This window comes from Nannobrachium achirus (genome assembly GCF_963921795.1).
Source record: "Nannobrachium achirus genome assembly, chromosome: 23".
Taxonomy (NCBI): Eukaryota; Metazoa; Chordata; class Actinopteri; order Myctophiformes; family Myctophidae; genus Nannobrachium; species Nannobrachium achirus.
Window position 1 is genome coordinate 25179858 of NC_137830.1, and position 18038 is coordinate 25197895.

The following is an 18038-nucleotide window of genomic DNA, read 5'->3' on the forward strand; positions in this document are numbered from 1 at the left end:
AGGACTGTCACCTTTTTTCTTCTTTTCTTTTAATTTCCTTCCCCAAAGAATTTAGAGTAGCCAATCATTTTTTACCCCCTTTTTTCCCTCCCCAATTTAGTCGTTATGCCAATTCATTCCTACCAACACACATTTCTGTGTTGTCACTACTTTTGTATCCTACTGACTACTCCTCCCGCCCAACACTCCCTGCTGACAGGTGCCCCCTGCCCTTCTTCAAGGCAGATGACAGGAACATGGCAGATATGACAAAGGGAGCCTTACTGGTCTGCAGTGTTCATTTTGACAGCACATTTTGATTTAGATTTAGTCATAGTCTTTTGAATACTTTTTAATTTAATTTTAGTCAGATTTTAGTTCTGAAATGTTTTGGTTCTAGTTTTAGTTTGACTGAATATCATATGATTTTAGTTGACCAAATCTACAGTAAATGTTGTCAGCAAACATATGTTGGCAGGCCCTGATTTTATACTCGATTGCATGCTGAAAATAGCTGATCTAAAAGTTCACAACGTGTAACAGCGCTAAGTGTTGTGAGCTTGTAGATCTGCCATTTTCAGCCGAGCAAAAAAAAAAAAGAGAATTCTACTCGATCTCTTCTCCACTAGTCCCTCCCTAACATTTTACTCTAGTTTTTATTTGTTGACAAAATTGTCAATATATTTAGTCTTAGTTTTATCATTTGTCATCATGGCTTAGTTTTTGCCACTGAAAAAAGGTCGTCGACAAACATTTTTCGCCATGACAAATTTAAAACCGCTGTGAGAGTTACGTTGGACCCTGAAATCCAAAAAGTTGACTGGCATAATCGTACCTGGTGTGCGACGACAGTGACCCTGGAGTTGTCCAGGTTGAGCCAGGAGGGAATCTGCCCGTTGGTCACGATGAAGATGTGTCGCACCCAGGGGGCGTGTCTCTCGATGGAACGCAGCGAATAGCGGAGCTCCTCGTTATCTTCAAAGCGGCTGGCGGAGACGTCCTCGTCCTGTTTGGACTAGAGAGTGGAACACACAAAGCATGCAGGAAGGGCCGCTGTTTACGCCACACCTGATCCTTGTTAAAGAGGTCAGGTTGCGGTGGTCTTATAGGAAGGTTTACTTTCTACATTCTGTGCTTGCAGGGACACCTCAGCTGTTAATACCACTTAAACCCTCTATACTAATAATACTGTACTTAGTTGACCGGGGTTGCCACTTTATTAGGGCTGCACTATTTCCCATCTGCGCCAAATCTCTTCACCGAAAATAGTCGATCCACAAGCCCACAACCCCTCCATCACAACCCCTCCATCACAACGCAATGCGGCGAGAGCTTGTATAAATATCTGCCCTTTTCTGTGAACGTTTCCCCCAGAATAGGGTTTCTAGGATTCAAGTGGGTAAAAGAAAGTATCTTATGGACTTGCTAGATGTGTCGTTTCTGACATGATTGATGTCGTTTTCCCAGGTTAAAGACAGGACGTTCCCTAGGATTGGAAAGGGGGTGTAATTCTTTACAGTATGAATAAACTGTCTCAATGGCTCTCAACACTGCCTCAGTTACTGTAAGGCCTTTCATGCTACAAACGTCCTTGTAGCACTGCAGGTGAATTGTGTAGTCACCACCAAATACCAGATTATTGGGTCTGATTCCGGTCCTGATGTTGGAGAGTCCTAGACCACCGGTTACCCATGCTTTGATCCGTCAATTTGATAAAATGTTATTCTATTTCAGAACATCTGACTTATAAGGTCTTGCTGTTGTACTAACAGTGAGTTAGGGAGTTATAATAACCTGTGAGATGGCAGTGAGGTCCCAGAACAGGTATCCAGGGCTGATGGTCAGCTCTTTCCCATCCAGAGTTAGGTTCTTTCTGGCCTGTTGGCTGAGCTCACTGAAGTCCTGGGGGGTGTTCAGGTGGAGCAGAGCGATGCTGGCCTCCGAGTAGAACTCAAACTGGTACATAAACAAAAAACAAACATATCAGCCAAACTGATATATCAGTCTGGCTCCAATCAAAAACTAGAAGCAGTGCTCTTCCGAGCACTGGTCTCACAGGTGTTATAATAGGCCAATCTTAGACCTTTCATGGCAGTCGGAAGCTGCATGGATGATATGAGGCATTGTGTTCCAAAAATGTGTTTTGCTAAAGTCTACCTGCTGGTGGCGCTATAACAGGCCAATGTGAAAAAGGTAGCATTTGTTCCTTGACCTAGTGGGAATATGTGTGGCAAATTTCACGCTAATCGCAAGCTGCGTTGATGATTTGAGGCATTTTGTTCAAAAACTGAGCAATCCTGCAAACTTTGGAAGTCAATATTAGCCAATTAGGATGGAATATGAAATATCAGACGGATCGGACTTGATCACATGACTATAGAGATACTGTGTAGTGATGTGCATGATTTTTGGATAAAATCTCAAGGAATAATAGGAATAATTTGTTTTTTACAAAAGTCAGCCTCCTGGTGGCGCTATAAAAGGCAGATATGAAAAATGCAGGGCAAAGGTTTTTCCTTGGCCTCTAGGGAGTGTGCTTACAAAGTTTGAAACTGATCGGTGGAGTTATAGGTAAAACCACAAATTGGCCTGTTATAGCGCCACCATGAGGCTGATTTCAAAAATTTGAAGTGGCATTTCTTCCTCGGCCTAGTGGGAACGCGTGTGTGCAATTTCATGATAACTGCACTTTGCGTTTGTGATTTGAGGCATTTTGTTCAAAACGGCTCAATCCTACAAACTTTGGAAGCCAATCTTAGCCAATCAGGATGGAATATGCAAAATCGGACAGATCCATGTTGATCACATGACTGTCGAGATACTGCCTACCGATTTGTAGGATTTTTGGACAAAATCTGTAAGAGTAGTGTACAGAAATGTGTTTTGCGAACATTGGCCTCATCGTGGCACTAAAACAGGCCCATTTGAAAAATGAATTGGCATCCAGGGAGTGTGTGCGCTCATTTTGGCAGCGACCGGGCCAACGGCGACTGAGATTAGGTGGTAACAAACTGCGAGGACACACGGACGCACGCACGCACGCACGCACGCACGGACGGACGGACTCCCCCATGCCTTCGGCTGGTGGAGACAATGATATAAAATGCTGCTATTTATCATGGCAACATGAAAAAAGAGAAATACACTTTAGCACTTTAAAATAATCAAGAATTTGCTTATTTCAGTACAAGCTTTAACAATGAGCAGTGGGCTTGTTATGGATACAGGGAGACAATAGAAGGCAACGACCAGACTCCTGAAGTCTATTGTAAGTCAAGTTCAAGTTCAGTTTGCCTTGATCAAAGCCACCGCCTAAATTCTGTAGAGTCATCAGACTCATCACCCCTGCATACCACCCATACCGAGCCCTTTATACCTCTGTGCGTGTGTGACTGTGTGTGTGTGTGTGTGTGTGTGTGTGTGTGTGTGTGTGTGTGTGTGTGTGTGTGTGTGTGTACGCTCTTGCAGAACATTCTGTGATGTCATCCCTTTGGGCCTTGGGGGTGACTATGGAGGAGGTTCTCTCTCTGGTCTTAAAGGAGGCATGCATGGCATTAGCTCAGAGTGTGTGTGTGTGTGTGTGTGTGTGTGTGCGTGCGTGCGTGCGTAGACGGTGTACATTTTAGGATGTGTGTGCATGCTACCCTGGCATTGCCCCACCATCGCTCTTATGGGACATGCTTAGGTGGCAACTTTACCGCTATGGTCAGCGCAAGCATTAATATTGACAGCCATCTTTTTTTATAGTATCATCCTGGCTAACATAGTGAGTCAGTGCTGCCTAGTAAGGCATTTTATTAACATGAAAATATTTATTACACTTCCCTTATTACACCTCCCTTTATTGGGCAGTGTGCACTTCACATTTACAGTCAGTCACAAAGGAGGTGCAAAACAATCATATGTATTTATATAGTTTTACAGGGAAAGGGGAACCTGTACCAGCATCAAGTGCCTGTCAGCATTCATCAGTCAGTGGGGTTGGCAGCCTGGCAGCGCAGGTGGCATCTGGACACCATCTCACACCCAGCAGCTTATAAATCACTCTCTGCTGTCCTACATACCATGACTGGAGAGCTGTGCAAATCCTCAATACCTCGCTCCATCATCGTCTCTGAGGTGAACGTATTAAGTTCTCTAGTCATTTGGGTCGATATCATTACTGTATAGCAAGGGGGTTCCCAAACCTGTGTGTGTGTGTGTGTGTGTGTGTGTGTGTGTGTGTGTGTGTGTGTGTGTGTGTGTGTGAGTGAGTGAGTGAGTGTGTGTGTATGTACAGCATATGTTAGTTTGAGGAACCAGTTAGAGGGTTAGGGTTAGGGCACTTGTTTTAGTTCACCTAGATGTGGAAGAAGCCCATGCATTAGTCCCACGCTGGTGAATGCTAACCTGGTGAATGCTACTATGCCTAAACCTAACCTCAATAAAACTATGCCTAAACCTAACCCTAACCTCAGTAAAACTATGCCTAAACCTAACCTCAGTAAAACTGTGCCTAAACCTAACCCTAACCTCAGTCAAATTATTCCTACTGTAGTTCCCCGAAGGAGGCACCGCCTGCTCCACCTTGTGCCCAAAAACGAGCGCTCCCGTTCTCAATCTAACTGAATCTCAAACTAACTGTGACACACACACACACACACACACACACACACACACACACACACACACACACACACACACACACACACACACACACACACACACACACACACACACACACACACACACACACACACACACACACACACACACACACACACACACACACACACACACACACACACACACACACACACAGTTCCTGGAGCCTCTAGCTGATGTCATATACTGTACTGCTGACCGTCATATACAGCCCATCCCGTCTCTACCTACCCTCTCCTCAGTCCTCACAATAACCCATGACTCCATTAACTGTCACCACCCCCACCCCAGCCCGCTCTACATCTCACATAGTCTCAAGACTAAGCCCCCGAGCAAGGCAGGTGTGAGCGCCACACACAAATGAGTGAAGGCCTGCACATTTAACCCATTAAAAGCACACAGTGCTTGTACAGCTTATACATCTGATTTATTTTAGATTTTTTACATTTTTGAAAACTCCTGAAAGTGTTGAATAATTTTCAATTACAAAAAAGTGTGAGAGAACTACAAGATTTAGAAGGCATTTGTATAATCTGCCTCAGGTCTTAATGTGTTAACCTGTACGTCTTTGTAACTTTTGCTCCTCTCATAGATAGCTGGACTCCCGCAGTGCAGAGCCACGGTGTAATCATAGCTAAAACTGCTGATGTACACAACGCCTCACACTAACTTTGTAGATCATCTATTTTCGCAATAGAAAAATAAAAGAGATCGGTTGTTTAGTTGACCTGGAAGTAAAAGGGTGGAGTAGGACTGTGTAGGGCAGGGGTTTTCAAAGTGGGTGACGGGACACCCTGGGTTGCCGTGACGGCAGTCCAGGGGTGCCGCAAGATCATTTGATAATATTTGGAATTTATTTGGACACTTGAAAACATATTTAGTATCATTTTAACACATCTGGTGCCAACCCCGAGTTTCCCGAGTTTGTATTGGTACCAACGCTGTGCCAACCCAGAGTTTCCCGAGTTTGGGCCGTTTTTGAAAACGTTTAAAAAAAAAAAAAAAAAAAAAAAAAAAAAAATGTTTCAATTTTTTTTTTGGACCTCCAGAAATGTATTAGGCATGATCGCGATCGCGAAATTGCATGTTTAACCCCCATACCAACCCATTCTTTCAAACATGGCAGCCATGTTTGTTTACATCTGAAGAAAACATAATGGCTGATAAATCATGAATGCCTGAACGGATTTCCAAGCGGATTTTTTTGTTTGAAAGCTGTGAACAGTGCGCACACACGTGGTGCATCATCTAGGCATGGGCGTGCACTTTTTACACAATTGCGCAATTACATGGAAGTCTATGGTAACCATGGCAACGTGGGACATTGAAGAGAAAAAATCATAGCAACATAAGTGTTAAACTTGAAGTACAAAGTTATTTTCAGTCAGTTCTAACCAAAATGGCTATTATCTCAACGTTTTCCTTAATCACTAAAATATCGTCACTGTCGGGCAGAAACCTTGTATCTCCTAGTTTCAAATGTGTACGTCTTTTGGTAAAGCAAAGCCCTGCTTCATCATACAAGACTGTCGCACAAAACTAGTGAAAACAGCCGATCTACAAGCACACAACGCCTCGCGAATCGATGCGAGGCGTTGTGTGCTTGTAGATCTGCTGTTTTCACTAGTTTAGTACATTTTATAGATGATAAATACAAAACGAACGCTTTTGGTACATACAATGTTTCCACCCGACAACAACATAAATATATGCTATAAATAAAAGGTGCTAGGAGTGAAAATTATAATGTAGGGGTGCCTCGGATTAAAAAAAATATTTATATACCACTCTGAATAATTGACTGTGTATGGATAAGTATGTATAACTGTATGAATATTGTATTGTGCTGTTTGCCCGTATTTTGGTTTTTGTTTGTATTTTATTTTTTATTTTTTTGTTCTCGTTTCCGTTTGATGTCTTTATTTTGTTTTATTGTAGTTTGTATATTATATATATTAATACTTTTCTGTCACACATTTTTGTGTAAACTCAATAAAAAATGTGATTATAAAAAAAATAAAATTATGGGGTGCCCTGAGACAAAAAAGTTTGGGAACCCCTGGTGTAGGGAATGTCAATAAAATCCTGGTGACCTTTTGTTGCGCTAGCTGGCGCCATGCCAAACAGTTGTTCTAATGTTAACCACCCTCTCCTGTGGCTCTAAGGTTACACGCCTAATCTCTAACCATCACACTGCACCCATGATGGCTGACCTATAGACACTAGGGCATTAACAAAAAAGTCAACAAGTCGACTTCATTACACAAGTCAACTCCCACCAGAGAAAGTCGAAAGTCGAAAAAAAGAAATCCTTTGTATTTTTTTCTATCATTATTTTTGCTCCATGTGTGCGTCTGTACTGCATTCAAACAGTAGGATTGCTTATTGTCAAGGACGGAATGATCCAATATTACAGTGCTACATTACATTTGGTATAACATGGTTCTATTGTGAAAATAGCAGATCTACATGCTCACAACGCCTCGCGATAGATTTGAACACTCTCAGAGTTTAATCACCCCCCGGGACTTTAGCATTTGAAGATGAGAGATGAAGAGGCGTGCACACACTCCACTGTGTGTGATGGTGTGTGAGTGAGCAGTCTTGTTGTCTTAGATTAACTGGGGGAGCGATCCCTGCTTGTTAACTGGCATTCCTCCTTCTCAAAATACCCGGCCAGAGTTCTGATTAGAGAAAATTATTAGACATACAAGCAGCCGGCTGCCGAAGCCAGGGGCCAAACATGGGGCCCTTTAACAAACAAAAAAACACCAGAGTAAGGAGTAGTGTGGGTAATTTATCGCATTAAATTCAGGTGTTCTCAAAATGGGTCTGATGTATAAAAAGACACACTTATCTGATTAAAAAGAGACATATCCCTCTGTATAATGCTGTATCCATAACAGTGCCATGGTAGGATACTCTAACGATGACATCTTGTGTTAACTTAGTTGTGGACTTTAATAAAATGTTTAGGTAAGATTAAGAACAGAAATTAGCATTTGTTTATTTATGTTTGGCTATGTAAACTAAGGACACATTAACAATTTGTATTAAGAAGAAAAAATAAAAAACATTTGAATTATAAAAAAAAACAAAACAAAGACATTCATTGGATGTGCAACTCTGCCCCCTGGTGTTTGGTAAGTGACCTGGAATTCAAAATCAAATTCCAGTGGACATCTACTAAAGAATTCAATCTATTTTCAAAGCATGCCTCCTTTTCGCCAGAGGATATTTATCAACAATCTGTCACAACTTGTGTTTTTAGTGTTTCTATAATTATAGTTTTTCTTAGTTCTTCTTATATATTTAGCTATTAATAGTACATTTGTAGACTTCATTCATCACACTGTTCCTTTATTGTCTTTTTTGTTTACATGCAGACCGTTTCCTACTGTTACACCCAACAGCGTTGCCAAAGGTGGAACCTGTCAAAAGAACAATCCACACTCAAGCCTTTAATGTGCTGCAGAAGCAGGCATGAAATGAATGCATTTCGGCCTGCTGGTCACCGATTCCCAAAGGAATCCAAGAAATCCAATGAATTCAATAGCCATATTCAAACACAAGCCTCATACGCAGGACATTGAGTGAACTGAAACAAGCTCGCTCCACAAACAATGGGTTTGGCAATCTGTTGAGAAAGGCTTACTGTATGCAACTTGAATGTGTGCATGACGTCTCAATGTTTGAAATGATTGTGCAATAGAGAAGAAAAAAAAAAACAGTGTGACGTGGAGACCAGCTCACCTGTTTGATCCTACTGGTGATGGGTGAGGGCAGTTTGACTCGGAGCTGCTCCGTCTCCTTGAAGGATGCTGGGAAGCCACTCAGATAGGCCAGCGTCTGCATCCGTACCAGGCCTGGGGAGTCTTTGTCTGTGGTCTTCAACAAACAACAGCATGATGTCAGTGCAGGGTGACATTCAAATGTCTGATTCCCAGCATCTGTACCCACTCAGCTACTGTTAACTACTTTGAGAATTAAGGCGGTTTATCTGTCACTCACTCATACGGTAAATAAACTCATGCAACATCAACAGCAATAACAAAGATAAGATAAGGCTAGGAAAAAATATGATCAGCACAAGCCCTGTTTACTAGCAGCAGCCCTCATGTAGTAGCTGAAATTAAGTGACAGCGATAATAACTCACCAAGTAACATCGGGAGACAGTACGTTTCAGATCTTCCCTTGACACATCTTTATATGCTTTGTCAGCTGAAAAATATAAAAGTTACGTTAAGTAACAAGTCAGGGATTTTGATATAACTTCAGTGATGATTCAACAACAGGGGACCGCTGGCAAACACCAACAGTATATACTGTATATACAGTATATACTGTATACCCTTAATAATAATAATAATAATAATACATTTTATTTATAACGCGCTTTACATTCTTGCGAATCTCAAAGTGCTACAAGGGCAAAGAAATGCATAAAGAAAACAGCACATAAAAGCAATCAGTACATTTACATGGGACTAAAATCAGGGCAAAGACAAAAAACAACTAGAATAATTAAGAAAATGCTTTGCTAAAAAGAAATGTTTTTAGTCCATTTTTAAAAACATTGGTGGACTGAGGAGCTCTCAGGTGTCCTGGGAGAGCATTCCACAGGCTTGGGGCTGTATAGCTGAAGGCCCTGTCACCCATGGTGCGGAGGTTGGTGTCCGGGACAAGGAGAAGGTTGGTGTTTGAGGAACGGAGGGTCCGAGTGACTCGTTTTGGTTTTAGCAGTTCTTTGAGGTAGGGGGGGGGGGGGGGGCATTGCCATATATACACTGATGTGTGAGCAGGGAAATCTTGTATTCAGTCCTGAAGGAGATGGGGAGCCAGTGAAGTGAACGGAGGATGGGTGTAATTTGATCAAACTTTCGCACCCTTTTCGCACCCTTCAACTTTAAATATATATATATTTTTAAATAGACATATGCGTTGTAATTGTCTCCACCAGCCGAAGGCTGAGGGAGAGTATGTTTTCCCCTCCGTCCGTGTGTCCATCCGTCCGTCCGTGCGTGCGTCCGTCCGTCCGTGCGTGCGTGCGTCCGTCCTCGCAGTTTGTGAGCACCTAATCTCAGTCGGCGTTGGCCCGGTCGCTGCCAAAGTGAGCACACACACTCCCTGGATGCCAATCTAGAACCTCTGCCCTAAATTTTTCAAATGGGCCTTTTCTAGCGCCACCTAGTGGCCGATGTTCGCAAAACACATTTCTGTGCACTACTCTTACAGATTTTGTCCAAAAATCCTACAAATCGGTAGGCAGTATCTCCACAGTCATGCGATCGACACGGATCTGTCCGATTTTGCATATTCCATCCTGATTGGCTAAGATTGGCTTCCAAAGTTTGTAGGATTGAGCCGTTTGGTACAAAATGCCTCAAATCCCAAACGCGAAGTGCAATTATCATGAAATCGCGCACACACGTTCCCACTAGGCCGAGGAAGAAATGCCACTTAATTTTTTTTAATCAGCCTCATGGTGGCGCTATACCAGCCCGATTTGTGGTTTTACCTATAACTCCACCGATCAGTTTCAAACTTTGTAAGCACACTCCCTAGAGGCTAAGGATAAACCTTTGCCCTGCATTTTTCACATCAGCCTTTTATAGCGCCACCTTTGGGCTGACTTATGTAAAACACATTTTTGGATATTACTCCTTGAGATTTTATCCAAAAATCATGCAAATCAGTACACAGTATCTCTATAGTCATGTGATCAAGTCCGATCCGTCTGATATTTCACATTCCACCTGATTGGCTAATATTAGCTTCCAAAGTTTGCAGGATTGCTCCGTTTTTGAACAAAATGCCTCAAATCATCAACGCAGCTTGCGATTACCGTGACATTTGCCACACATATTCCCACTAGGTCAAGGAACAAATGCTACCTTTTTAACATTGTCCTGTTATAGCGCCACCAGCAGGTAGACTTTAGCAAAACACATTTTTGGAACACAATGCTCGAAATCATGCATGCAGCGTCCGATTGCCATGAAAGATCTAAGGTGAAGAACATATGCCACCCTTTTTACATTGGCCTATTATACAGTAGCACCACCAGGACGCACGGCCTGGTGGAGACCTGTGCTCGGAAGAGCACTGCTTCTAGTTACATTCTAAGTCTGTTCTACTTAAGGGGGGTGTGTTTGAAACACATAACCACCTGCTAGAAGAGAAAGCAATCATGCCGGCCTCCTTGAGCAAAATGAAACACAAACTTCAAGCGAAAGAACACAGCAAGCAAACGCCAACAGGAACGTCAGCTGTGTGGGACAGTTTTGTTGTGTACATTTTCCCCAGCTCCATTTAGGACCGGATCCAATTTTTATATTATAATTTATAACTGCAAAGTAACTAGTAACTAAAGTTTTAAAATAAATGTGGTGGAGTAAAAGTACAATATTTGGATCAGAGATGTAGTGGAGTAGAAGTAAAAGTATTGGAAATAGGAAGTACTCAAGTAAAGTACAAATAACTCAAAAGTACAGAACTTAAGTAAGTACATGTACTTAGTAACTTTACACCAAGGGTCTTTACCAGGGGGTCCGGGGCCCCTAGGGGGTCCTCAGAGTTACTACAGGGGGTCCTCTAAATCTTTGAGTGATAGAAAAAAGAATCTTCTTTTTTGTATTAACCACTTAAAGTTATACCATGTAACTTTTTTTATAAAACAAATCTTAAAATTGTCCTAACTGTTAAATCGCTAAAGTTTTAGAACCCCCACTCCGTTAATTTCAGCTTCTAAAGCCTTCTCTTTATATGTTTTCTATGAGCCGTGAGGGGGGGAGAATTTCGCGGCAAAATGACGTCATCTGCATCATGTGTATACGTTGGCCAATCATATTGCAGATCATAAACACATGGTACACTACCGGCCAATCACAGGCGCATCTTGCTGACTTCTCAGGAAGTAGCTTGCCTCAACATAACAACAACATATCCTCGGGTGAAGGAGTCGGTTTCTCCGGAATGCCTGAACGCACAGGAACCAGGGACCCCTCTAAAGATAGATCTCGGCGAGCTGCAGGCGGACGCGGTGGTGAGTGGCCCGGTCCGCGGCGAAAAACGGCCAAAAGACGCGGACGCGACCGCGGTTTGCTATACAGCTCTGACCACTAGTTGAGCAACTTACACAGTATAGCTTTAAACCTTAGTGTCCATATTCCGAGAACTAGTCAAAAATAGCCGATGTACAAGCTCACAAATGTAGATTGTCTATTTTCGACAAAGAGGTTTGGTGTAGAGGGGGAAATGAGCAAACTAAGTACAGAGTGAAAGATCAAGTTTATTAAGTATTGACGGTTCAAGTGGTTAAATATCTGAAAACACAAATTGACGTGAATCTAAAATACACTGATGATTGTGAAGTCAAAAAATAAAACTATGGAATCTCTGAAAAGGTTGTGGGGTCCCTGCTTCTTCTCTCCCTCAACTAAGGGGTCCTTGGCCTGAAAACATTGAAGACCCCTGCTTTACCCCACTGCTTACCGTCCGCCTGAGCGTGGAAGATGACCACGGAGACGGTGGTGGCGTGCTGGAAGGGTTTGGTGACCAGCATCAGCTCCTTGGCGGTGGAGAACAGCGGGGAGAGAGAGGGCAGCTCCTTCAGCGTGACGTTGGCTGGCAGCGCGGGGTCCAGAGCCAGCATGGGCGCTATGATGCAATGGGAAAGCAGGCATTCTGGCTTCACACTGCAGAAAGACCGCACAAGGAAGAAAAGGGAATGTTATGAAAGGAAAGAAAGGAATGTTCTGTTAATTTTGTCTACTAAAACTATGACTAAAAATGTTCATCGTAGGTAGGACTACCTTTTTCACTGATGAAAACAAAATAAAAACTAAGTTATGATGGCTAATAAAACAAATAAAAACTAGACTAAAATGTTAGGGAGGGACTAGCGAAGAACAAGTCATTTCATGTTTGGTTGCGCTCGGGTGCTGCACTCTGAAAATAGCGGATCTACAGGCTGTAGATCGGCTTATTTCAGCATGCAACCAAGTGTAAAATCAGGCATTACAACACTATCAAGGCCTGTCAAAATACATTTTTTGTCGTAGAAATCGACAAAAGACAACTAGACTAAATCTAAAACATTTCAGACATTTCAAACTTGTCTTCTCATGTTTTGTCAAGTTCACCCCTCCTGCAAGTTGCTTCCTTTGCGCCTGTGGTTGAAACTGACAATGGCAGTTGTGACGAAAGGAAATAGTGGTGCAGGTTCACACAATGACACAAACCATCTACCATCAAATGACATCTTATCTAGTCTTATCTTATCTACATTCTATTGTAGACTCCAGAGTAGACTCTAGACTTTTACATGAAAGACAACTTCCATATTATAGTTTGCTAACTTTCCAGGAACAGAAAGTCTGCAGTTTCTAATAGCTTTGATTTACCATGACTGATGATGAAGAGTAAAAGGACAATGTTTGCCACTGAGATCTCAAAAGAATGTAACCTAAAATCAGACAGCCCGTTCTGAGACCTGCTTACATAGATCTGCCCATAAACTGAGAAATACACAATGGTCAGAAATAGGACTTTGTGAGGATAGAACTTGCTGGTGGGACACAAAAAAAAAATACATAATAATGTGAAAAATGAAATGTCATGGTGTAGTCCCTTTAAGCTACTTTCCACCATGTAGTTTCATGAACATCCAGAATGCAATCGGTTCTTCAATGTAATCATCTTCTGTGGTTTTTCCACTCACCTGTCTTTTGGCACTTCAGTTGTATCGCTTGCATTCTTTCCAAAGTGCTCCCTATAGGTAACAAGCCACAAATATCATTAATGTACAACCAATCATCAATAAACAATAACTGTGTTACGTGTTCTCATTCAAGCCCGATGCCAGATTCTGGGGTTTTGAGTCCTAGACCACCCATTACCCATGTTTTGACGCATTTTGTCAAATATGTCCTTATCAATTTTAGTTTCTATTTGATCTATTCTATTTGAGAATAGTTAACTTGATAACAAAATGATAACAAAATAAACATGTTTTTGATCAAAATGTTTGCCTATAATGAAGAAAAATAAATAAATAGGGAAGCCAGGTTCAAAGTGGTTAAGATTTCGGGACACACAACGTGAAAACACTGAACACAGAGTTCATAAATTCAAGCTAAACTTCTTCTTACAACCGGGCCAACCTTTGAACTCTGACACCCACCCACAGTATTTAATTACTTGATCTGGGGCGATGTCTGAACCAGGCCAGCCAATCAATTGTCACTCTATTTGCTAATGGCGAGTGTACTCAGACAATCAGAGATCTCCATCTACTGGTGTTGTCTGGTGAGTGGTGACATCTCAGTTCAATATACAACAGCAGCAGGAATGGCTGCTAATAAACTTGCACCCACTGCTTTGAAAACCAACCCTGATACCATCCCAATATGAAAGACCTTCCTACAGTTTTTGCATTGGTTCTGCAATGCTGTTATTATTATTGTTCTTTTTAAATCTCCTATTGTTTCCAGTAGTTTTATCCCATTCATTGAATTTAGATCAACAATTCACCAGACGTATCAGTAGCTAGAGATGCCTGATTGTCTGCCTATGTGGGACAACAGGCAGAAGGACTACCCACTTGTTAATACTGCAGGGTTTCCTGCAGCACTTTACAGGCCAGGCGCCCCGCCCGGCCTGAAACCCCCCCCGCCCCCCCAAGGGTATTAAAAAAAAAAAAAAAAATGTTTTTTTTTTTTTTCAAAAAAATTTTTTTTTCTCAAAAAAACTTTTTGGACCTCCAACAATGTACTAGGCATGATCGCGATCGCGAAATTGCATGTTTAACCCCCATACCAACCCTATCTTTCAAACATGGCAGCCATGTTTGTTTACATTTGAAGAAAACATAAGGGCTGGTATCTCCTGAATGCAGGAAATACTCAAGTAAAGTGCAAATACCTGAAAATCTCCTTTGTACAGTATAAGTACAGTACTTAAGTAAATCTACTTAGTTACTTTACACCAATGTTTCTTTTTTTTTTACTGTGCTGTAGACTTCTATTTATATGGCACGAGTGCTGGTTGATTAACCTGGGGGAAAAAAACAAGTTACACTGTCCTGTGAAAAACGTAGTTATTCAATGTTGAATAAATGTGAATGATAGCATGTAGTTGTGTTTTCCGTCATCATGGGCACATTCATGTGTTTTTTATAGGGCAAAAATAAGAATTAATATAAAAAATTAAGTGAATTAATTACTCGAATTAATTAATTAATTATCAAAAGATTTCGGCGCACGCGCGAAGTCAAGACTTTTTCCTGCAGGAAACCCTGTACTGTTGTACATGACCAAACAGTGAAGCACAACAACAGATACATAAACATACATATTAATAAGAACATATGGTATCCCAATCCTGGGCTTGTCAATGGAAGGGGATGCATTTGTCATTGCATAGTATGCACATGTCATGCATGAAGAAATGTGTCCTCGGGCATTTCCCCTATCCCGTCCTAAAATGAGTTGCAGTGGGTGGGGTGAATATGGCACCCGGGGAATCGTTAGGGGTTAAGTGTCCCATGGACACTTTGACAAATAAGTGAGGAAATAGCCAGCACACAATGAATGAACGTCCTTTTCACATGGTTTTATGAAACCATGTGAAAAGGACATTCATTGTGTGCTGGATATTTCCTCACTTTGATGATATTATTGAGCCGTGCAGGCGTGCACCGTTAAGACTTTTAATTAATCTCCTTTGCAGTCTTTCTCACACTTTGGCAAATAGACAATGCACTGTGATGCATTGTGAACATGTAGATTGGTTATTTTCAGCAAAGTTATTTAGTATAGACTTCATAGAGGGAAAAAAGGAGCGGGACAAAATGTAGACCCTGGGGGGCCCCAGGAAAATAAGCATTTCGCTTTTAAGAGGTGAAGCTACTTAACCAGTTTAACCTGATGAAGATCCACGAAGCGGCAACATTCTATTCTATGAATGTGCAGGTTATATTATTTCTTAATATGTACATATCCTAACCTCCCTGACAAGTGATGTATTTCAGCATGTGATATTATCCCCACAGCACAGATTAACGGAATAATCAGAAAAAGGGGGGAAAAAAGAGAGATTATAAAAAGAGCGGTTACTGTAGCTCCAGTAAGTATAATAGCAAAGGCTATCACATTGCTACTGTACGTGTTGTGCGCTTGTTATTTTCAGCAAAGTTATTTAGTATAGACTTCATAGAGGGAAAAAAGGAGCGGGACAAAATGTAGACCCTGGGGGGCCCCAGGAAAATAAGCATTTCGCTTTTAAGAGGTGAAGCTACTTAACCAGTTTAACCTGATGAAGATCCACGAAGCGGCAACATTCTATTCTATGAATGTGCAGGTTATATTATTTCTTAATATGTACATATCCTAACCTCCCTGACAAGTGATGTATTTCAGCATGTGATATTATCCCCACAGCACAGATTAACGGAATAATCAGAAAAAGGGGGGAAAAAAGAGAGATTATAAAAAGAGCGGTTACTGTAGCTCCAGTAAGTATAATAGCAAAGGCTATCACATTGCTACTGTACGTGTTGTGCGCTTGTAGTAGTTTGCATTAAGTAATTTGTGTAATGTATTTATTTTTGCTTAAACAGTACTTATATGTTAAATGTTAAATACAAACTTTAGTCAAATCAACCTTTTTCAAATTGAACATAATTGTTGCACGTATTGACGGTCATGATGGTCATCTAGGACAGTGTTTCTCAAAGTGGATTCCAGGGACTCTGTGGGCTCCTTTAGGGGACCCAAACAAGTCTGTAACTCTGACAGTGTACAAATTTAACCAAATGGACCGGTTGGGGTCTATTTGGTTCCATACTTCCATTTATACACTGTCAGAGTTAAGGGGAGACCTTGAAATGTAAAAGGTTGAGAAACGCTGGTCTATGACTCTCCAAACACGTTTGGTGGGACGCAACAATGTGGCATGGGTGGGGGCTGTGGCCGTCATGGGTGGAGTACCTCAGGGCTCTCTGCTCGTCCTCCAGCCTCTGTCGGACATCCTTCAGTTCCTTCAGCAGAGCCGTATCTGTGCCATTCACCCACGTGTACACCACATCTATAGGCATGGGCAGGCACAGCCTACAACAGGAAAACACAATATTACACTTAGGGCTGTCACGATTGTGACATTTTACATGAAAATGAATTGTCACTCAAATAATTGCGATTAGCGTTTTAATCGTGTTTTTGTCGCTGACAATTACATTTCTGCTTGGCTTGTAGGCTTTGAAGTTGCACATGACAGATATGACACATAACCTAAATATACAAAGAAATGACTGACATATTTAACAACTTTATACTTAAAAAAGAACATTGATAGACGATCTACAAGCTCACAACGCATCGCATTGTGACAATTTGTGAGCTTTAGATCTGCTATTTCCACTATTTTTGAAAATGTTTGAAAATATATGAAACATTTTCAACATGGAAACGATTATGACGATTATGAAAATGATATTGTGATTATGTCAAATAATTGCGATCAGACAATTATGTAATAATTGTGACTGGCCTACTCCAACCACTCAAACCCTCTTGAGTTGGTAAACCGGATGAATACTAGTGTCACAATAGGCGAGCATTCAGCAAAAATAGACGATCTAAATCACAATGCATTTGTAGAACGGCTATTTTCAGGGAGGAGACGTGGTGTAGAGCAGTGGTTCTTTTTAACTGGGGACCCCCCTTATCCTGACGAGGAGTTACATTTTGAATAACACGGTTCTATTTTGAAAATAGCAGATCTACATGCCCACAACGCCTCAAAACAGGTCGGCTATTTTCACAATTTCTGTCTTTAATATTTGACCAATGTTTAATTTGTTATTTTAGAGGTATTAAAAAAGTCCTTCAATTGTAGAAATGTGCAGATACCCTCTATACACTTAAACTTTATGTTGTTGTTTTTTTTACAGTTGAGTGAGAAAAAAACAATGTTGCACATTAAGTTAATCATCTGGGGACACCCCGAAATAATTTGGGGACCCCCACAGGTTGAGCACCACTGGTGTAGTGAGGTGGACCAAGTACAGAACTAGTGAACGGAGTATATAGGGTTTAAGTGGCTAAGAGAACTCTTTAATACCACAGAGTTAGGGTTAGAGCTGTTTTTCTTTCTCTCTCTCTCTCTCTTACCTGCTTTGGAATGATTTGCCACCAACATTGTCTCTGTAGGAGTCAAATAACACATGATACTGATCGCGGCTCCACTCCACCAACACCTGTGCAAAGAGATTGTATATTAATCATCAAGCCCAGAAAAAGATAAATCTATTTTTCTTCCCATTAACCAATTAGAACCTGAGGCTGATTCTACAAATGCCTTCTAAATCAGTTCTCAAACTTTCAATACATGCTTCTATTTGCAGTTTCAAACT

The 18038-nt window shown here is 41.4% G+C and overlaps 1 protein-coding gene across 1 annotated transcript in view; it reads right to left on the reverse strand.

Moving 5' to 3' along the window:
• gnptab (N-acetylglucosamine-1-phosphate transferase subunits alpha and beta) overlaps positions 1 to 18038 on the reverse strand; it is a 38146-nt gene that overhangs the window by 18234 nt on the left and 1874 nt on the right. Inside the window, exons 2-9 of the mRNA XM_080754569.1 lie at positions 17797 to 17882; positions 16615 to 16734; positions 13347 to 13397; positions 12119 to 12321; positions 8781 to 8845; positions 8377 to 8511; positions 1774 to 1935; positions 815 to 994 (exon numbers count right to left, since the gene is read on the reverse strand). Of these exons, the coding sequence (XP_080610695.1) occupies positions 815 to 994; positions 1774 to 1935; positions 8377 to 8511; positions 8781 to 8845; positions 12119 to 12321; positions 13347 to 13397; positions 16615 to 16734; positions 17797 to 17882 (1002 nt within the window). The remainder of the gene's footprint in view (positions 1 to 814; positions 995 to 1773; positions 1936 to 8376; positions 8512 to 8780; positions 8846 to 12118; positions 12322 to 13346; positions 13398 to 16614; positions 16735 to 17796; positions 17883 to 18038) is intronic.